Source organism: Panthera pardus, unplaced genomic scaffold (assembly GCF_024362965.1).
Source record: "Panthera pardus isolate Hobbes unplaced genomic scaffold, ASM2436296v1 HiC_scaffold_2, whole genome shotgun sequence".
Classification (NCBI taxonomy): Eukaryota; Metazoa; Chordata; class Mammalia; order Carnivora; family Felidae; genus Panthera; species Panthera pardus.
Genome location: NW_026526765.1, coordinates 53,978,639 through 54,000,524, shown reverse-complemented (window position 1 = coordinate 54,000,524; position 21,886 = coordinate 53,978,639). Strand labels below are relative to the sequence as shown.

At 37.6% G+C, this 21,886-nt stretch overlaps 3 protein-coding genes across 3 annotated transcripts in view; 1 reads left to right on the top strand and 2 right to left on the bottom strand.

The window, feature by feature from the left end:
* HMMR (hyaluronan mediated motility receptor) overlaps positions 1–371 on the bottom strand; it is a 39,874-nt gene extending 39,503 nt beyond the window's left edge. Inside the window, exon 1 of the mRNA XM_019450235.2 lies at positions 142–371. Within this exon, the coding sequence (XP_019305780.2) occupies positions 142–187 (46 nt within the window). The 5' untranslated portion in view covers positions 188–371. The remainder of the gene's footprint in view (positions 1–141) is intronic.
* Positions 372–579: 208 nt separating this feature from the next.
* On the top strand, positions 580–6,741 carry NUDCD2 (NudC domain containing 2). Its single transcript, XM_019450236.2, has 4 exons — positions 580–1,041; positions 3,223–3,271; positions 3,477–3,628; positions 6,239–6,741. Exons 1-4 carry the CDS (start codon positions 853–855, stop codon positions 6,320–6,322), a joined length of 474 nt encoding a protein of 157 aa, XP_019305781.1. The 5' UTR covers positions 580–852; the 3' UTR covers positions 6,323–6,741.
* A 7,773-nt stretch (positions 6,742–14,514) lies between these two features.
* On the bottom strand, positions 14,515–21,557 carry CCNG1 (cyclin G1). Its single transcript, XM_019450234.2, has 7 exons — positions 21,333–21,557; positions 19,966–20,229; positions 17,993–18,246; positions 17,344–17,422; positions 17,166–17,264; positions 16,740–16,934; positions 14,515–15,938 (listed from the first exon to the last, which is right to left on the bottom strand). Exons 2-6 carry the CDS (start codon positions 20,227–20,229, stop codon positions 16,743–16,745), a joined length of 888 nt encoding a protein of 295 aa, XP_019305779.1. The 5' UTR covers positions 21,333–21,557; the 3' UTR covers positions 14,515–15,938; positions 16,740–16,742.
* Between the last annotated feature and the right edge of the window lie 329 nt (positions 21,558–21,886).

Here is a 21,886-nt window from a genome sequence, read left to right as displayed (position 1 = left end):
TATAGATTCCAGAAAAACTAGTCAGTTGAAGGAGACCCATCCTAACCCTAAAATCGCCTATTTGCCTCTGATGAAGGGAACCGAGAGGGGCAAGGTGCGTGACACCATATCCCATCCCCCATCTCCTTTCCCTGTACGCACCAGAAGGGTCATTGAATCGTTTCAGGGGCGCCTTAGGAAAGGACATGTTGACGACCAGCTCCACAAACCGAAGGTCACTAGCGGTCCTCGGCAACTTCCCGCTGCCTTACAGCCTACTCGCTCCAAATTCAAATCTCCCCGCTTATTCCCCGCCCACCTTCACGTCAGCAGGTTCGAAAACCAAAACCCTGGGCACACCAATCCAGGACGGGAACAGCTAAAGAGCATGCGCACCTGGCCTCGCAGCATGTAATTAGCGGTTCCGTGAGTTCCGGTTACTAGCCAATAGGAGACTATTACTGCCTCCTCCCTTCCCCACCCCAAGCAGTGTCCAATCATTCTTGGCGTTACTCAATTGTAACTTACAAGAAGAGCAGCATTTGCGCAAGCGCATTTCATAGCTGAAAAGGTCGGAAGTCCGCTTTTGGCGTCATATAGGTGGCAGTGCAGTGAGTTCTAGTTTCACTGGTTCCAACCTCCTCTCGCCGTTCCTTGGGTGTAAACCCCCCGGGTTTTAGTTCTTTCAAACCGGCTACTGAAAGGGTCCTAAATGGCCATTGAAAAGGAAAAAGGAACACGCTGAGACGTCGCTTACGTCCCTGCGCATGTGCAGTGACCTGAGCGGACTCTCCGGGGCGTGGCCTAAGCGTGGACGCTCCGCGCGTGCGCTCACCTCGCTTCTTGTGGCTGCAGCTGGGAGGCTCCTGGAGTATGTCGGCCCCGTTTGAGGAACGCAGTGGGGTGGTTCCTTGCGGGACGCCGTGGGGTCAGTGGTACCAGACCTTGGAGGAGGTGTTCATTGAAGTTCAGGTGCCGCCAGGCACTCGCGCCCAGGATATCCAGTGCGGCCTGCAGAGCCGGCATGTGGCGCTGGCCGTGGGTGGTCGCGAGATCCTTAAGGTAGCGGCAAGTCGGGGCTTGTGCCCAGTTTCTTCCTGGCCCCTGAGTCCCCGAGTCCTAAGGTTCAGGGTTTCCGTGGAAAGACTTGGAAGGCCGAATGGCTCCTTGCCCGAAAGAGCTATAGCATTGGCCTAGTTTTGTTCTGGTCGGAGCCCCTACTCAAGGCTGGTCCTGAGTTGAGTGGAGATTTGAGGAGCCCAATTTTCTGGCTTTCTCAACCAAATGAAACGGCTTCTTTTGTTCCTCTGCGGGTCTTCACCTGGATCTTTAAAGGAACAAATGTTTATCGTACATATATTTTCTTCCAGGCACTGATTTAGGTGCTAAGAGGTCAGAGATGAATAAGATATACGTTTCTTGCACACAGATTATGTTCTTGTAGGGAGGCATAATAAAACTAAACTAATAAATGTTTAGGCAGTCACGGAAAAGTAAAGAAGAAAATAAGGGATAAGGATACAGGGATGAGGATTCAGAGACGATATCAGGTGATTTATTTTTTCATCAAAATGAGACAAAAATCTGCATGTTTGTGGAGTGGTTAAGCAGATAGTCTAGGGTTGTTTGGAGAGAATAATACTTCATTTATTCTCATCATGCCCCTTAGATCTGAGAACTGCATTTTCCTGGATAAGCTTTATAGTTAAATTCAATTACGTCGAAGTTGGACTTCTTTCCCAGATTACATACTCACGATGTTTGACGATAGTGTAGCGAAGGGAGATTCCTTGATGTAGGATACCTGGCTCTGCCGTTTCTCTAATTTTGTAACCTTGGGCAAGAGATTATTCTGTGTCCTTATGCCTTCATCCACAAAGTGTGATAATTATAGTACCTTTCTGATAGGATTGTTTTGAGCATTAGGTGCTATCCATGGGAATTAAGAGTTTGGGCAAGTGCCTGGTATGTAATGAGTTTACATGCTAGCTGTTACTGTTATCTTTAATATGGAAGTGCTTTAAGTGCCTCAGAGAAAAGGGAGAGAGCCATGTGGAAGACATTGATTTATGTCAGCTTGGATTTTAATGACCTTTCTGAATAGTTGTGCAGTTCGTGGTTTCCTGAACAGTGGTTTAAGATTACCATTCAAATTTACCTTAGTAATTTCAGAACTTTAGCAGTGACTTTAACAGTAACTTTATTTACAATTTAGCAGTAACTTCAACTTCAGGATTTTAGATACATGTTTAGACTAGTAAGATTTTTTTCTCACTGGTGTTGAAATACAAAAAAAATGTGTTTGCTTTATGTGGCATTTTAATTTTATTTCCTAAAACTTAAATTTGGCAAGTAGCAACAAATCAAAATGGATTTGAGCAGATGCATTCTCTTTTAAACTTATGTTCTGTTGATTTCTTTCTTAAAACAACAGTTTCATCACAGTTTATCTGAAATCAGAACTACAGTATGTGCTTTAAAATTTTTTAGTGCTACATTGCCCAACAAAGAGATTGAACCAAATTTTTGAAGTTTATTTTCAAAGACATCATTTCTTAATTTCAGCAGGGAAGCTCTTGTAGTTCATTTTAATTGGTAAAGTCAAAGCATTTCATATATTAATTTCACATTTGGCTACTAAGTGATCAGTGATATTTATTCATCTCCTGAAAATTAAGGAGTTCTGATCTTTCTTTTGAGAGCCGTGTGTTGTCAGTAAATATCCCAAGCAGTGTAAACTAGGTTGCATTTAACTTGCTAGGAGGAAAGATAGGGTTGAACACCTATCAATATGTTGAAATGGTATAAAATTTTATCTCCCTACCATAACCAAGCTAGACAACTAACATCTGGATTAGATAGGAAATTAGCAAAGTTGGGGCACTTGGGTGGTCAGTTAAGCGTCCAATTTTGGCTCAGGTCATGATCTCACAGTTCGTGAGTTTGAGCCCTCGTTGGGCTCTGTGCCAATAGCTTGGAGCCTGGAGCGTGGTTTGGAGTCTGTGTCTCGCTCTCTGACCCTCTCCCACTTGCACTCTGTCTCTCTCTCTCTCTCTCAAAAATAGATAAACATTAAAAAAAATCTGTAAACAAAAAGGAAATTGGCAAACTCTTAAATCATGAAAGTCTTATAAAAATTAATGACATTAATGTTTTCAGTACATAGATATTTCATGTACTAAAATAAACATTTTTATTTATTTACTTATTTTTTGTACTAAAATAAATATGTTTATTTTTCAGGGCAAACTCTTTGATTCTACAATAGCTGATGAGGGAACATGGACTTTGGGTAAGGGTGATCTATAATTGTTGGAATCTTTTTAAAAATTAATCTTGTCTTCAAACTTAGTATGTTTCTTCTGTGGTATCGGGTTCTTTGTCTTTGCAGCTCTGGAAGATAGAGTGATAGAAATGTATTGTAAATAGTTACCTAATGGTTTTTGAAAATATACAATTTTATGATGAACTCTAATTTCTTTGTGATTTTTGTTTAGAGGACAGAAAAATGGTCCGTATTGTTCTTACAAAGACAAAGAGAGATGCAGCAAATTGTTGGACTTCTCTTCTAGAATCTGAATATGCAGCTGATCCTTGGGTGCAAGACCAAATGCAGAGAAAACTTACATTAGAAAGATTCCAGAAAGAAGTAAGTCAGATGAGTGTATGAATATGTATTGTTAAGCATTTTAAGATCATAGAAAAATTATTTTTTGAAATTAAAACTCAAATTTGGTTACAGAAAAATCACAAAAGTTCTTTAAAGGAGTTTTTAAAGTTAAATGGTTAGAAAAATTACTGGTCTTTTTTGTGGATTTTAGTTTTTCAGAATTTCTGGGAAGGGTTTTGTTTGTACTGCCATAGTTTATAAGTTTAAATTTATTTAATGTACACCAGTAATGCACGAGTGAACTCATAAAAATTTAATTAGTGTAGACTTACATAGTGTAAAAAAGTTATAGGTTCCTTTCATTAACATCTCTCCATTCCTTGCTTCTGTTTCATTTTTATCTCATTGATATATTGGCTTGCTGCTTTGTTTGTAACATAAATGCAGGATCACACTATATGTATTGTTTGTTTTTTTTCTCCTTCTAAGTGCTTCAGAATGTTTTCTAGTTTGACTGTATCATCGTTATTTATTTGACTCTTCCCTTTTGATAAGATTTGGATTTTTCGATTTGTATCTATTTCACAGTTTGTTCTTTCATCTTTTTGAAACTATTCCAGTGTTCCATTAATTTATCTAGGAGAAGAATTACTGGATCACAGCACTCTTCAAGTTTTGATGGATAATTTCTATGTATATAATGGTGATTTCCTAATTTGTATCTCCAGTCTAGACTTTTCTCCCAAGTATTGGACTCACGTTTCTAGTTGCGTATTCAGCATCTCCACTTGTTGATCTGACCTATCAGACTCAACATACTCAACATGAACTCCCTAACTTCCTCCCACACTTGTTATACCTCTAGCCTTCTCATCTTGGTTGATGGAAACTGCTTGTTCAGAAATGGGAAATCATCCTCCATTCCTAGCTCTCTCTCACACACCGTATCCAATTTGTTAGGAAACCTTACTGGCACTACCTTCCAAGTATATTCAGAATTTGTCCACTTGTCACCACCAACTTTCCAACCACTCTGATCTGGACCACCTGTAATGTCTTGCCTAGGTTACTCGAATAGCCTTCTAATGGTTCTCGTCTACCCTTGCCAAGCTGCAGTGTTCTCAAAACAGCATAGCAGTCCTTTTAAAAATGCAAGTCAGGGCGCCTGGGTGGTGCAGTCGGTTAAGCGTCCGACTTCAGCCAGGTCACGATCTCACGGTCCGTGAGTTCGAGCCCCGCGTCAGGTTCTGGGCTGATGGCTCGGAGCCTGGAGCCTGTTTCCGATTCTGTGTCTCCCTCTCTCTCTGCCCCTCCCCCGTTCATGCTCTGTCTCTCTCTGTCCCAAAAATAAATAAAAAAAAAACAAAAAAAAAAAAACAAAAAAAAACGTTGAAAAAATGCAAGTCAGAACACATCGCTTCTCTTCTCAGAACTCTTTCACTCTAGTAAAAGACAAAGTTTTTTTTCCAGGCCCTATCTGATGTGGTCTTCCATGATCTCCCTGACTTCTTCTCCTGCAACTGTCTGCTTCAGTCATTTTACCTTAGCCATATTGTATTACCTTAGCTTTTTTGTATTTTTGAATATTCCAGGCCATTCCTTTTCTGTCCTTTTGACTACAGTGTTCTCCCAAAGCTTGGCTGACTTCTTCATTGTTTTCAAGTCATTGCTCTGTAAAGCATATTTTGATCTTTGATCATCCTATTTAAATACTATGATCTCATTTCCCTTACTCTGTTCGCCCTGTCTTCCTCCCTCCCTCCCTTCGTTCCTTCCTTCCTTCCTTCCTTCCTTCCTTCCTTCCTTCCTTCCTTCCTTCCTTCCTTTCTGGCACTTGCACCAACTTCTAACGCTCTGGATCAGGGGCTGGCAAGCTATGGTCCATGGGTGAAATCTGGCCGACTCCCAGTTTTTGAAGTGAAGTTATACTGCAATACAGCTATGCTTGTTCTTTTGGTATTTTCTTTCATATAGGGATACCAGACTTACGTAGTTATGGCAGAGACTATGCGGCCTTCATAGCCTAAAATATTTACTACTTGGCTCTTTACAGAAAAGTTGGCCAACCCCTCTACTAGCTAACTTACGGTTTTATTGTTTGTGTTCTCCTATAACAATGGCAGCTCCACCAGTGCAGGGATCTTTGTTTTACTCACTCTTGAATTCCACATGCTTCTAATGGTGTCTTCCAAACAGTTGGAACTCAGTAAATGTTTGTTGAATAAGTGAAATGCCCTCCAAAGAGACTAAAGCATGAGATAGTACTTACTTCATAGGATTATTGTGAGGATTAAATATGTTAATAAATGCATTGCTCTTAGAACCCTGCCTGGCATGTAGCAAACTCTCAAATGATGCTAGTTATTAAAATCTATTTTCACACTTTATACTAAGTATTGTGTTTGTCCATACACTTGCCAACCTTTTAATATACAACATTTGTAGATCTGAAAATTCAAATATACCTTCTAATTTTAAGTTCTATTTTGGTGATTGCAGTGAAATTTGGTATCTTTTCACATGTTTATTGGTCATTTAGATTTCCTGTTTTGTCAGTGGCTAGTTCATGTCTTTACCATTTCCCTTTTGGGTTACTTATACTTTTGCTTGAAAGTTTTATTTTATCATTATTTTTTTCATGTCTTTTAGAATCCTGGTTTTGACTTCAGTGGAGCAGAAATCTCAGGAAACTACTCTAAAGGTGGACCAGATTTCTCAAATCTTGAGAAATAACCACTACTTTTTTTTTTGCTGCATTCTGTGGATCTCAGCAGATGTTGCCAACTTAATCAAAGGAACAGATTATGTGATGGAAGGAAACTGTGGATACCTGCAGTTAACAAATTGCAAAATATATTTACCTATGGTTCTAAAAATTGTATTCAAATATGAATTACATAGGAAACATCTTAAATACTGTGGAAGCTATTCTACTAATAGAAAGTAACTTTTTTTTTGGACTTGTTTTTTTGCTCAGCATGAAGTTTTATATGCTGCATTTTACTAATTTCATATTTAACCTGTATTTTTAATACGAAAAACATTAGGGTATAGATCATGTGAAATGACCGGGTGCCTTCAGGGACAATTAAATTTTTCTTTCAATAAGTGTAATGCAAGAATAATGATCAATAAACTTTTCTAAATAGGAATTGTGGACCCCTTTATCTAAGTATACCAGTTCATACAAGGAATTATATTACTGAAAAAAGTTTTAAGAAAGGAAAAGTCCACAAATATATTCTGAGTAATGTAATTTCAAGAGTTAATGAAAATTTCTGAAGTAGCATATTATTCCTTGGGAGATGACTGTCAAGAAATTTGAAAAATAGTTAGAAACCTAACAATAGGAATGGATTAATACAAAACAGAAGCAGTAAAGTGAATGTGGTTATTGGGTGAGTCCTTTGTCAGTGACAGAAAGCAAATTATGGTTAATGTTTATAAGTAAGTGACATAATTTTGCTCTTCAGTGATCCAGACACATAAGTATGGATTGTCTTAAAACTGTGATTCATTCTTTTTATGTCCTTTGAAATTTAAAAATATTTCTGTCTATATTTTTTAAAGGTTTTATTTTTAAGTAAGCTCTATACCCAGTGTGGGGCTTAAACCCACAACTCCAAGATCAAGAGTCTCATGCTCCATCGACTGAGCCAGCCACCTGCCCCTAAGAAATATTTTAAACGGTCCCAACGTTTAGAAAAGTTACGTGTAAAGTACGCAAATTGTTTTCTTCCTGATCTGTTTGTAAGTTTATGATACGATGCTGCATCACCTCTGAGTACCTTAGTGTGTATTTCCTTCAAAGAACATGCTCTTACGTCACAATACAACCATTAAAATCAGGAAATTAGCACTGATACCTTCTGACCATCTAATCCTCACATCTTCATTGCATTCAAGTTTAACTGATTGTCCCAGTAATGTCCTATATAGCAAAAGGATCCAGTTGGAATCATGCCTTGCCTTTAGATTAGATGTCAGGTGTCTTTGGTCTACTTCAATCTGTACCAAGTCCTCATTTTTTCTTGACTTTTGCAGCCTTGGCACTTTTGAAGATTACAGGCTAGTTTTGTACAATATCCCTCATTCTAAGTTTTGTCTGATACTTCTTCTTGATTAGATTCAGGTTATGCATCTTTGGGAGGAATGTTACAGAAGCGATGCCATGTTCTTATTGCGTCCTGTCATGAGTTAGTAACTTTAATTTGTCCTTTTTCTGATGGTCTTTACTTTAGATCACTGAATAAGTGGTGTCTGCCAGTCTTATCCACAGTAAAGCTATTCTTTTTTGGTTTATAATTTTGTGGGAAAGTAGTTTCAGAGTACTACCTTGTTTTTCATCAAACTTCCAACTTATATCTATATGGACTCATGATTTGCTACTTTGTTCAGTGGGTTAAAATCTATTGTTTCCATTACTGTGATGCTCACAGTTTTTCTTGATTTGGCCAGGGGAAGACCATTCTAGGTGACTTCTGTCCTTTTGACATGTCCCATCATTATTTGAGTAATTTCTTACTCCCTTCCATGAGATATAACAGACTTATGGTTTCCCTGCCCTAGCTCAAGAAAAAGCCATTTTTTTATTTTTTTTTTTATTTATTTTAAAAAAAAATTTTTTTTTCAACATTTTTTATTTATTTTTGGGACAGAGAGAGACAGAGCATGAACGGGGGAGGGGCAGAGAGAGAGGGAGACACAGAATCGGAAACAGGCTCCAGGCTCCGAGCCATCAGCCCAGAGCCTGACGCGGGGCTCGAACTCACCGACCGCGAGATCGTGACCTGGCTGAAGTCGGACGCTTAACCGACTGCGCCACCCAGGCGCCCCGGAAGCCATTTTTTTTTTAACGGGCCGTTTTTTTTAAATGGAGGATGGTATTTAGAAGCCAAGATTTGTGTGCTAGTGAGCAACTGCTGTTGGTGTGTGTGTATGTTGCTTATATATATCTGTATTTATTTCTATATGTATATTGAAAACCATGAGTTCACACTTAACGCTTTCATTTCTGATCCCATGGGGTTCATTTTTCTTTTCTCCCTTCCTATAAAACAGTAACGGTGAGAAGCCTGATTCCTATATTCTTAATGTATTTGGTTCCCTATACTAGGTCATCTTCTCATCTTCTCATGAATTCTTTCTTTACTCTGCTCAGGCTCCCGACACCCTGCTCCAAGCAAGGATATCCTCACCTGCTTGCTCCCGAACACCCTATTATGGGCCAATGCAACCCAACCATACCCTTTGTCAAAATGTCTACCTTGTTCACTTTACCCAGTTACTTTAGGAATTAATTGTTGGGGAAGAGGCTTTTTTCTTCTAATTGGCTTCTCTTCTTGACATTTAGAAAAAAAAAATACTTTGAATAAACAGTAAATTTAACTCTCCTGTTCATAGTTTTATAAATTTTTTAAAAAATATTTATGTATTTTGAGCGCGAGCGAGAACCAGCAGGGGAGGGGCAGAGAGGGAGACAGAAGCCTGAGCAGGTCCATACTGTTAGCGCAGAGCCCAATACAGGGTTCGAATTTACAAACTGTGAGATGATGACCTGCGCTGAAATCAAGAGTTAGATGCTTAACCGACTGAGTGAGCCAGTTGCCCCCATAGTTTTGTGAATTTTTAACATATTGATTCTGTTCGTAAGTTTTGTGAATTTTAACATGTAGAGGTATGTGTAAGCACCTCATAAATTAGGAGATTGAACTCTATGCCCCACATTGGGCTCAAACTCATGACGCTGAGATCAAGTAGACCCATGCTTTACTGACTGAGCCAGACATGCACCCCAAGAGGTTAGTTTAATCAGCACAAAAACAATGCTCTTCTTTGTAGTCATACCCCACTCCTAGCCTCAGACCCTGGCAACCACTGATTAAGACTGTCTCTAGTTTTGTCTTTTCAAGAATGTTACAGCAATGGAATCATACATAATACTAAAAAAAAAACACCCAGCTTTATTGAAAAATAATCCACATAGTATACATTTCACCCATTAAAAGTATATAATTCAATGGTCTTTAGTCATCTATTCAGCCATTACTATAGTCAGTTTTCATTTTCATCACCTCAAAACTCATTCCTTTTCGCTATCAACTCTCTCCCTTGACGGAACCCCCAGCCAAGCAACCACTGAATAATCTGCTTTCTATCTCATAAATTTCTCTTTTTTGGACATTTCATATACATGGAATCATAATATGTGGTCTTTTGTTACTGGCTTCTTTCACTTGACATAATGTTTTAGTTGTTTACCCGTGTTCTAGTACGTCAGTATTTCAATCTTTCTTTATGGCTGAATAATATATATTATTCAGCTGAATAATCCGTTGTATAACTGCCACACATTTATCCATTTGTCAGTTGATGGACATTTGGGAGGTTTTTACCTTTAGGCTATTATTAGTAATAATAGCCAAAACATTCAAGTTCAAGTTTTTATGTGTGTGTATATTTTCATTTCTTACCTAGAAATTCTATAGAAATTATGTCTGATCATTTGAGGAATTTCTGGATTGTTTTCCAAAGTTGCTACACCATTTACATTCCTACCAAATATCTCCACATCTTTGCCAACACTTTTTATACAATTTTTGTTTTTTATTTTAGTCATCCTAGTGGATATGAACTGGTATCACACTGTGGTTTTTTGTGTTTCCCTAATGACTAATAATGTTGAGCATCTTTTCTTGTGCTTATTGGCCATTTATATATCTTCCTTGGAGAAATGTTTATTCAGATCCTTTGCCCATTTTTAATTGGATTATCTTAAGAGTTCTTTATATATTCTGTATGCAGTCTCTTATATTATTTGTATGTATTTTGTTCTATTGTGTAGTTTTTTCACTTTCTTGATGGTGTCTTTTAAAGTGTGAATGTTTTTAATTTTGATGTATTCTAATTCATCATGCTTTTGGCATCGTGTCTAATAACTCTTTGTGCACTCCTAGGTTATGAAGATTCTTTTCCAGTGTTTTCTTCTAAAAGTTTTATTGTATGTTTTACATTTAGATCTGTCACTTGTTATTTTTTTTTTTGTATAAGCTGTGAAATCTAGTTCATATTTTTGCATGTGGATGTCCAATTGTTTCAGAATAATATATTGAGAAGGCATTTCATTCTTCATTAAATTGTTTTTGCACTTTTGTCAAAAATTAGTTGATATTTATATGGGTCTGTTTTTGGTCTTCCTATTGTATTCTATTGATCTTTGTCTGTCCCTTCACAAATACCACACTACCTTAATAATTGTAATTTTGTGATAAGTCTTAAAATTGGGTAGAAGATTCCTTAAATTTAATCCTTTTTTAAAATTGTTTTGGCTGTTTTAACTTCCTTTGCCTTTCTGTATAAAGTTTAGAATCAGCTAGTCTATATCTACAAAAAAGTCCTGCTAGGGTTTTCATTGGAATAGCATAAGTCTTCAATCCATGAATGTGGGACATCTCTCCATTTAGGATCTCTTTGATTTCAATCGTGAGCATTTTGTGATTTTCAGCTTGTAAAGCATTTATATCTTTTGTTAGATTTATTCCTAAATGTTCATTTTGTGGAGCTGTTGTAAATGATACATTTTTTGAAATTTCAGTTTCCAATTGCACATAAGTAGTGTATAGAAATGTTGATTTTGTTTGTTGACCTTGCATCCTGTGACCTTGCTAACCTTGCTAAACTTATTTCTAGGGGTTTTTTGTTATGAATTCCTGGGATTTTCTTCATAAACCAAACAGGAGGTTTTATTCAATCAGTACTACTTCATAAGTCTATTTGTTCTTGCCCTATTGCACTTGCTATAAGAATAGAAGTGGTGGAAGTGGCCATCCCTGTCCTGTTTGGTTTTCAAATTTTGATTTAATTTTCAAATTTTGAACCTGCTTGTATTTTCCCACATCCCAAACTTGGTCATGGTATGTTACTGCAGTTTATGTATCTGGATTGTTTGTTGAAGATTTTTGTGTCTGTTCATCTGGGATACTGGTCAGTAGTTTTGGTTTTTGTATTATCTTTATCTTGGTTTGCTACCAGGGTAATGCTAGCCTTATAAAATGAGTTGGGAAGTTATTCTTATACTTCCTAGAAGAGATTTGTAGAATTTGTTTTGCCTTCTTTCAGTGTTTTATGGGATTTTCCAGTAAGATTTTAAACAACAAATTCAGTTTTGTTTTTTTTTTTAATTGTTCTAGGTAATCTTTGCACCCAGCGTGGGGCTCAAACTCATGACCCCAACCAAGATCAAGAGTCACATGCTCTACCAACTGAGCCAGCCAGGCACTTGAATTCATTTTTTGTTTTTAATTTTTAATTTTTTTTAATGTTCATTTATTTTTGAGAGAGAGAGAGGGAGAAAGAGAGAGAGCACGAGTGGGGAGGGAGCGAGAGGGAGACAAAATCCAAAGCAGGCTCCAGGCTCTCTGAGCTGTCTGCACAGAGCCGGATGCAGGGCTCAAACTCAAAACTATGAGATCATGACCTGAGCCAAAGTCAGACACTTAACCAACTGAGCCACCCAAGTTTGAATTCAGTTTTTAAAAACAGCTTACTCAGGTTATCTAGTTTTAGTTTACATTATTTTAGTTTAGATCTGGTAGTTTGTGTCTTTCAAGGAACTGATTCATATAACTCGATGTGCATAGTTGTTTGTGTTAGGTCCTGAGTGTCCTTTTAACATAGTGGTACCTCTTTCAGGCCTGAGATTGGTCATTTATGTCTTTTTTGTCAGTCTTGCTAGAGACTCATCAATTTTATTGCTTTATTCAAAGAACTTGTTTTTGGTTTTGGTGATATTCCTTATTGTTTTCAATTTCATTGATTTTTTTTTTTAGCCCCTCCTTTTTTTATGACCATTTTCCATCTGCTTGCTTTGGGTTTATTCTGCTCTTTTTCTAGTTTCTTTCTGTGGAAGGTTATTGAGACCTTTTTTTTTTTTTTTCTTAATAAAAGTAATTTGAATGTGAATTACTCTAAGCACTAGTATAGCTACATTTCATACATTTTGATATTTTCATTGGGTTCAAAATATTTTACTCCCTTTAGACTTCCCCTTAGAGCCATGAATTATTGAGAAGTCTGTTGGTTTCCAGGTGTTCGTAGATTTTCCTGTTACTGTTATTAATTCCTAGTTTATGATCAGAGAACATAGTCTGTAATTTTAGTTATTTTAAACTTCTTAAGGGTTGTTTTGTGACCCAGGATATGGTTTGTTTTGGTGAATGTTCCATGTCTATTTGAAAACAATACTTAATCTGCTATTATAGGATAAAGTTTTTTATGTCAGGGATTCAGTTAGTTGTTGGTATTACTCAGTTTTTGTATATTCTTGCTGATTTCCTAGTAGTTCTATAGATTACTGGTAAGTGTTTAAGTCTCCAGATATAGTTGAAGCTTTGTCCATTTCTCTTTTCAATGCTGTTTTGGCTTCTTGTATTTTAAGTTCTAATGTCAGGTGCACACAAAGATTTTATTCCTGATTTTAATTGCTCCAAAATCTATTTTGTCAAATTGATACAAAAAATTGGCATATCTGTTTTTATTTATTCATTCATTCATTATTTATTTATTTTACGGATTCTCTACCCCCAGTGTGGGACTGAGACTCATGACCCCAAGATCAAGAGTTGCATGCTGTACTGAGTGAGCCAGATGCCCTCCTCCCCGCCCTAAATTGACATCTGTAAATCAAGCTTATTTGGCTTATGTTTACTCATTTTGGTTTATGAAAATTACAGGTTTTAAACTTAGTAAGCCATAACACATCTTATAAAAATCATTTTATTAGTAAAAATAGGAAAAGCAAATTCCATAGTATTATTTTCTGATCATGATGGTGGCACTGAAGTTCATGTGGCCAGAAAATAGTTTCAGTTGTAAAGTACACAATTTCGTAAGTCCATGTAATTGTCTATTTTGGGAGGTAATGTGCAGTGGTTAAGAGCACGGCCTTTGCCTGGATTTAAATCCTCATTCCCAAATATCAGATATGTGACCTTGGGCTAATTGCTCACCTTTTGTGTGGCTCCAGTTCATTTGTAAATTGGGATACTCTCATTTAATTTGGAGGAATTGAGATGATTCATATGAAACATGACAGTAGTACCTGACAGTAGAAAACTATCATTGCTAATCACAAATGTTAGATCTAGCAATGTCTGTTTTTATATTTTTAAGTAAGTACTGTGCCCAACATGGGGTTTGAACTTAAGACCCAGAAATCAAGAGTCACATGCTCTACAGAGCCAGCTAGGCCCCCCAGAAATGTGTTTTTAGATAGTATGTTACATAATTTGAAATACATAAGGTTCAGGTGCCCTTTTGAAAACTAACACTGAAAAGAGGGGTTATTAAGTATGTCTAAGCTAAGTGCAAAAGGAACTTTCCTTTATAACAGTTTTTGTATCAGTAACTCCTTGCAATGTTCACATTGTCTTCTTAATTAACCTAATCGCTTCAAAATCCTGTTGTTTCAGTTCAAATTACCAATTGATCTAAGCAGGCTAACACAGCACCTGGTTGTTAATCTGTCATTACCAAGCACATTGCTGGAATGCCCTTTAAAGTAAGACAGTTTGTACAGAACTTCAAGTGGGCTGAATATAAGGGTGAATTTGTACTGAGGATATCCACAGTAGTCCTGAATCTACATGAGAGAAGTAACCAATGTTGCATAAACACCACCTGTTTAATGCATATTAAAACATATTTGTCCTAATCTTGTGTCTTCTAAAAAGCCATTAGCAAGTAAAGCAACAATTAGGTTAAAGCCATACTATTAATTGAGATTTGGTTCCTGCTACTGTGCATCTTACTTTCCTGCTAAATTTAAATTTACTGAGTGGAGATAGCTTTTTATTGTGGTTCTGGCATCACATTGCCAAAATAGTTAAACCAGAAGAGAAACAAACACAAACTACCCAGCAAAGGAATGCATGTCAGTAACTTTATTGAAAGATAAATCCCTTAGTACCAAAACATAATGGTAGTTGGTTAGGCTGCCTTTGCCAACTCAGAATTAATCACTGATGAGGTCAGATTATTGAAATGATGAGCCTTTTGGGAAAACTGAGGTTATCCACAAAACACAGTTTACAAAACTATAAGATATATTATGGTTCTTTGGTTTATTTTCCAGGCACATTTACCCATAACATGGCAAATTTGGGTAGAGCCATTCTGGATGGACTCAGGCTACTACTCACTGCACTGCCTAACTGTTTACTTTTAATGCCATAGATCTCCTTATAGACTTAATAGAAAATCCTGAATACTACCTTAGCAACTTCATAATTATGAAGACATCTCTTACCTTTTTAATGACTTCCTTTAGGCACAAGAGGGACAATTAGTGAAAGTATATTCTCTTCCTTTTAAAATTCTAAATCAGCAGTTCTTTTTTTAAATGTTTATTTTTGAGAGAGAGTGCGAGCATTGGAGGGGCAGAGAGAGAGGGGGACAGAGGACCCAAAGCAGGCTCTGCACTGACAGCAGAGGGCACAATGCAGGGCTCATGAACTGTGAGATCATGACCTAAGCCAAAGTTGGATGCTTAACCGAATGAGCCAACCAGTACCCCCTGGAATAGCAGTTGTTATAAAAACAGCCCTTAGTAGAAGCTTACGGAGTGTTAAATCAAGTTTTTGGAGTGAAGTTGATTTATTTTGAATTACACAATTAAACCAGTTTTTCTTGATGGGATTAGACGGAGGCAGTAGATATTGTGTAAGTTTTGTCATGGATACAAATATTACCTGTTTTTTAGAAAAAATATTAAAGATAACCTAATATGCCAAAATGACTAGGTCTGTAGTTTTGCTTTTATAAAATGCCCTCAAATTTAAATGTGATTTCCAAGTAGCAATAAAGTCCACATCTCTGGATTATCTGTTTGCACTACAGGTACCAAGAAACCATTTTCACTGCCTAAAACAGTAACCCTTATTATGCCTTAAAAGTGCATTTGTGAATTGTTGGTTTTGACGTATATCTCATAATTTAGAATTTAATTAGGTTACCACTTTTAATACCACCTAAATACAATATACTGACCCAATCTACAAAGTTGGATCAATGTTTGAAATGAAGATTCACAGTTAACCTTCCCAGGCCTGTTATTAACATTTCACATTTATACTCTTAGCTTTGATTTATATGCCTCACAGATGAATTCAAATTTAATTATAATTCCACTACAGCATGTTAATTAGGTAGTTTTCCCAAATCTGAAAACATCAATGCTAATCTCGTTGTGATGTTTTGAGGCTTCACAGCTTAAATCCATTATAACATTATGGAATCCATAGCTCAGGATTGTGGAGAAAGGCTTCAGAGGAGTATTGTCATTGTAACAATCCTATTTAAACAAAAAATCAAGTTATTAGAAGTCTGCAAAATATAAACATTATTAACTATTAAAAATCAACTGTTCAATTGAAGATTTATAATCATGTCATATGTAGATGTGTTACTATTTAGTTTGAATAGGAAAAAGTGAAATCACCACTCAGGTAAATTTAGATGGCACCAATGTGTATCGTATCAGTGACAAGGTTTACATTTTTTATGCATATAACTATTTTCCAGTGTTCTAACTGCTATAGCAATGGTATACAACTACAGCACTGAGACACCCTGGCAATTTGCAGATACCCAGTGTGGAGACCATCTGCCATAACTTACTTTAAGAATAACATCCAAGTTCATACTGATTTTGTTTATAAGTCAATAGTCTCAAATTACTTCATTTATGGTTGAAACTTTTGGTCCTGTTGTCCTACTCAGGCTTGTGTTAACTTTAAATGTGCAAGAACTTGAGTCTACATAAAGCAAAATAGGTGAAAAATACTGTCTTAGTGTTTCTTTTAAAATTCAGCTTATTAAGGTGATTTTCTATGCTGCTAATTTAATGAAGTGGCCAATGTACATATCAATGATTGGATAAATTCCTTACTCTCAGGGCATTCTACTTTAAATGTAGTTAGTACATGCCCTCAAGTATTAGCTAACTAGATCAGTGAAGTCATTTTCTCCATTGCTATTTTAATTCCATTGTTTATTTTGAAAATAATTCAGATTTTAATTCCTCAACTCTAGAATAAAACTGTAGCGTTAGAAGATTTTCTCTGTATGGAGAGTAACTATGAACCAAATTTACCAATTAAGGGACCATTTCAGGAATTGTTGGAAGGTGGGTTATTCTGTAGTAACTATGTTTCAATTGCCGTGCTGTACGTCCAGAAACAATCCATTTCAACTTTTGAACATTTGGTTTGGAACACTTGTTTGATGAATATTCAGTTAAACACTTGGATACAAGCTCTTGCCAGAAGGTCAAATCTCTGCCACTTATCTGTACATAAAAAAAAAAAATTATCAGTCAATAAAAAAGTCCTATAGTATTTAACTATAGCAATAATTGTCATCTTCCTAACATGTGTCTGTCCTTGTCAAATAAATCTGAGGATAAGCTACTTACGTTTCAAACAGACACATGACATCTCATTTTACTTCAGGAGATAGTACAAGTGGTTTAGTTTCTTTTACAGCTGTTAACACCATTTAGGCTATGACCTTGACATACCTTGGAATGTGTCTGAAGACATTCTATTCCTTCTGTTAACTCTACACACTTCTGTGCTTGGATCTCCAGTGCAATGATAGACAATGCTAACACAGAAGGCTAAAAGATAAAATTTAAAGTAAGTATTGAATAGAAAATATGTATATAAGTAGGTTTAATCTTTATATAAAATATTTACCTTTGCTTTAGAAAATATGATCCTGCAGTGGCATGCCTTAAGCTGAGCTTCTAGTCTTTCAAAATTAAGGCTATTCTTCCTTTAAAAAGAAAATGAGATTAATTTTATATAGAAAATTTAAATGTAGTCACAAGAGATTTTTAGAACACTGAAGTCATTTTAAAGTAAAGTTTATGCACACTTACCACAGAAAATAAATTATTTGAAGAATTCCTTCAATGGCATTAACTTCTTAAAGATGTCATAAATGAATTTTAAATAATTGGTTCCCCCTTCTTGAAAAATGTATTATGCCACAACTATCCAGTTTTTTAATCTATTTCTACACCTACTAAAGTTCTTTTTCCATAAATCTGTTAGATGCTTACTTACTAGGTTCTATGAGTTAACTAGTCTATAAATGGAAAATATAATTTAAAAATGTAAACATGTCCTTTAATCCTAAGAATTGGCCTTCACAGACTTCAAGAAGCTGTTGACAGCTTCTGCTGGATAGTGAAGTGAAAGTGCTGAAGGTGTCATTTTGTTTATTTTTTTTCCCCCTCATTTTACTTATTTTCATTAGAATTATCCCAAGATACTGATTATTTGCAACATCCAGAACACCATTTTGATTTCCAAATCTTTGGGCAAAACAAAGGTCACATACCTTTCAACTGGCAAGTTCTCTTGAATAAGTGAATAGTAGAGTTGCAGAAATTGAAAGGCAGTAGTAGCTTTGACTTTCCAACACACCTTCTCCAATACAATCTTTTCCATTCTCATCAAGTCTGAAACTGTGAACCTATACTGGCTTATTCGGATCAAGTCAGTTGCCAATGGGACATTCCTTTCCTCTTCTATTGATTTTACAGCCAGATAGAAGCAGCTCAGCCCAACACACCCAAGGTGTTTGGGCTGTACCTAAAAAGAGAGTAAGCCCATTTCTTTAGCTTATTTCAATTAAACCATAAAGGATAATATAGAACTCAGACCCATCATTATGACAATGTATCCTTGAGGTTTATTTTTCAACTGTGAAGGACCTAACAATATCCAATCATACTTCAACTGCAGCTGGTCAATGCTATGTACCCACTTGGAACCAATTTTGGAGAAAGTGGACTAAGTTTCAGTGTAATGTTTGGATTTAGCCCATATGAAACTTTTTTTTTTCCCCTTTGTAACTCACTGTAGAACTGTCAGCACTGTGTTCTAGTTGGGCCAAATAAATTAACTGGTCAAAGGCTTCTGTGAGAACTGAAACACCTTCACAGCTTATGCACAAAATTTCTTTCTAGGATGATGTGTCTTTCCAGGCTGTTTTCTTTATGTAATGTGTAAAATAGTTTTTAAATACTTTCGCACACACTGTTTATTCTGCTTCTAAAGCTTTACCCACTCCCAGTCTTTTATTTATTCTTCCCAGAGTACCTACAATGTAACAGTGTCAAGCTTCTATCCACCCTAAATTCCAGCTTAAACTAAACTTTAAGAAGCTTGTACCAGTGTTTGTACCCTTCTTTTCTTGGAACCCCTCTAACATATTTATTCCTCTTTAGATGTTTAATTTTATTATACTTTGCATTGTATAATAGTTATTGGCACAAACATCCTCACATAAGATTATAATATTTTTAAGGGACAGATGTGTATTATTAATCTGTGCAACATTTATAGATTCAAAGGTAGTGTCCAAAGAATAGTTTAATTTGTCTGAGCAAGTTTTTTGAACTATCCAATTCAGCAAACACTGAGTTCTTTCTGTATATGATGTGTTGTGAAGGACTAAAAGATGAGTGTCATTCCAATGGCTGTATCATCTCATTCACTAATGACCATGGGCACAGAGAAGGCAGATATATTTTTAACAGTTAAGCAAGCTCTGAAAGTTACATGGATGTCCACTTATCCAGTATAGGGAAATAATTACATAAACGTTCCTCCTTCAGAAGATACTGTCTTCCCTACTGTGTGCAAACTGATGTTGGAAATGGCAATTATAAGCAAGATCTGAATAGGTCTAGGGCTAAAACAATTAGAACTTTATATATGACTAGAAATTAAGATACTCTATTGACCAGGTGGTTCACAGCATCAAAAAAACAAAAACAACAAAAACAGCAAAAAACCTCTCTCTTAAGTAGGCTTCACGCCCAGCATGGAGCCCAGCTTGGGGCATGAACTCCTGACCCTGAGATCAAGCCCTGAGTTGAGATCAAGAGTCGGACCCTTAACCTACCGAGGCACCCCAGTGCCCCAAACCTCTAATTCTTAACCACAATCTAGCATTCGGCCTCTAACAAATTTCTTTAAATTTAAAAACAACAGTAAATAAATGAAAATGCCCAACCAAAAATTTTTAAAAAACAACAGCCACCTCTCATACTGGCAGAGTCTGCAATTATTTGTTATTAGGTTGTTTTTCAATGTCAGAAGTTAAATCTAATGATGCATTCCTCTTGATTCTAAGGAAGAGTACTCATCAATGCTGTAGCACACAGAATCATCACAACGTTTTGGCTACTTGATGAATATAAAAAGGTCAAGTTTATGAATACCGGCCCAAAGCTAGCTATTCCATCTCCAAAACACACTGAGCAAAATTAAGAAATACTCTGTGTAATGTAGCTTTAAACATACCTTCATTTTGGACAGGAATCTGTCCAGTAAATTCACAGCTAGAGAAAATGTCTCCGTGTCGAAGCCAAAGAACTGAGTTAGACTAAGAAGATCTTTTACTTCAAAGTCCCTTAGCCTTGCAGTCATTCTGAGGCCATTATCGTGTGCAGATTCGATTAGTCTCAAGCCGCAGACCTTTGGCTGACATCTCGACTCCTGTTCCAACAGGGCATTCAGCTGGTGTAGCAGTTTCTGAGAGTCAGTTGTTGTCAGTACCTCTATCATCTATATATAGAACAAGGCACAGAAAGGAGTGTTAAGAAAAGCCCTTCCTGCCTTCAACAGAAAGCCAAGCAGTTTTTACTCAAGTCTCCCCTCCCCCAAAGCTGCTAGTGAAATCTAAGTCCTTGCAAAGTGCCATCTGTTACCCCCAACCCCATCCCACCAGTTGGTCACATCCCAAATTGTGAGTTTTCTACAGGGTGGGAGCTGTGCCTTAAAAAATGTGCAAACCTTCAAGAAATTCTTGTTCAAGCCATTCACTGTCAAGAAAGAACTATGAATATCGATGCTGCAAGAGTGAAATTAGATGGTAGTATGTATTCTGCTACATATTAGCAACAAGAACTGTTAATGTTAATTTTACTTAATCTCTAGTGCCTCATCTGTAAAGCGGGTATGACTATTATTACCTACCTCACAGGCTTGTGTGGAAAAATGAAATCACCTAGGTGTAGTGCTTAGCACCTATAGTAAGTACCTAGTAAACACGGGACAATAATAACTTACTTCTACCTCTGTAAAACGAGGTAACAATATTGGTCTCTGAATGGCTATTAAGATGATTCACCTAGAGTTTTGCACAGTGCGTAACACACAGCGCTCAATAATTGATAACTGTTATTGGTGTCAGGAAAGGAAGCTTAAAGGGTGCTATGGGAACACGTAGTGAGGGCAGGAGGCTAATTTAGTTGCAAAATGAATTTAGGAGTTTCATTAATTTAAAAGCCGGTATTCCACAGCTACTACGTCCTGGCCACAACGAAGCCCCGGATACAGGGCTCCTCCCATACACCAACTGAAAGACAGGGAGGCAGGGGGATCTTAAAAGTGGGGCGACGGACGCAGATGAGGAACCACTAACTTTACGGGTCCAGCTCTTTTAGCCCTGGGCTGGTCCCTGGGGCCTGGCCAACCTGGCGTTGATACTTCTCAGGAGGTCGGGTCTGGCCCCGCCCCTCCAAGCTCGAACTAGCCTGGACTTGTTGCTTACAGCAGCGGGAGAGTTAACTGAGAAAAAGGGCGCGGGCCGAACTTACCCCTCACCCTACGCCCCCAACCCTGCTACCTAGCTGCACCACGAAGTCAACCCCGAAGTCCCAGCTCACCTTGACCGCGACTGCGGCTCCTCGGTGGTAACCTCCCTCCCCGGGCCTGCTCTCACCTCACCCCAGGATATCAGATCCGACAAGCCCACGAGGCGAGAGGACTCGCGGGTAAGAGGTGAGTGGCCCGGGGAGGGGGAGCCGTCCTGGGTGGAGGTCTCCGCAGCGCCGCCCAGACGACACTGCCCACCACAGAGTCAGCTCCGAGCCGAAGGGGCCGCGCCTGACTGCCCGGGTAATATATTGGAGGGCGGGGCTTTCCCGAGTCGGGAGGGGGAGGGGGAAATTTTCGCCCCTGATTGGTGTAGTTCCTTTGATGGATGGCCCCAGCGGTCCAAAGAGGGCTGGTCTGTGGAGGAAGAAGTCTAGCCAATCAGCACACACTTCCCATCCGAGTCAAATTCTCCGCCCCTTGAGACCACGCCCTACTTCCTCTAAGCGTCTCTCATTGGAGAATTTTCTAAAGCGTCTTCAATGAAGGGGAGGTCGAACTAAATGCTGCACGCCCCCTGTCCCGGGTAAGGTCTCCTCTGGCAACCGGATTGACCAGGACATCC

Bases quoted from the DNA above. Each gene is read 5' to 3' on its own strand.
- CCNG1 (XM_019450234.2), bottom strand. From the start codon at position 20,229: ATGATAGAGGTACTGACAACAACTGACTCTCAGAAACTGCTACACCAG. The intron at 18,247-19,965 runs GTATGTTTAAAG...CTCTCTTTTTAG, and splicing joins GATTCCTGTCCAAAATGAAG to GTACAGCCCAAACACCTTGG. The intron at 17,265-17,343 runs GTAAATATTTTA...TTTATCTTTTAG, and splicing joins TCATATTTTCTAAAGCAAAG to CCTTCTGTGTTAGCATTGTC.
- NUDCD2 (XM_019450236.2), top strand. From the start codon at position 853: ATGTCGGCCCCGTTTGAGGAACGCAGTGGGGTGGTTCCTTGCGGGACG. The intron at 1,042-3,222 runs GTAGCGGCAAGT...TTTATTTTTCAG, and splicing joins GTGGTCGCGAGATCCTTAAG to GGCAAACTCTTTGATTCTAC. The intron at 3,629-6,238 runs GTAAGTCAGATG...CATGTCTTTTAG, and splicing joins TAGAAAGATTCCAGAAAGAA to AATCCTGGTTTTGACTTCAG.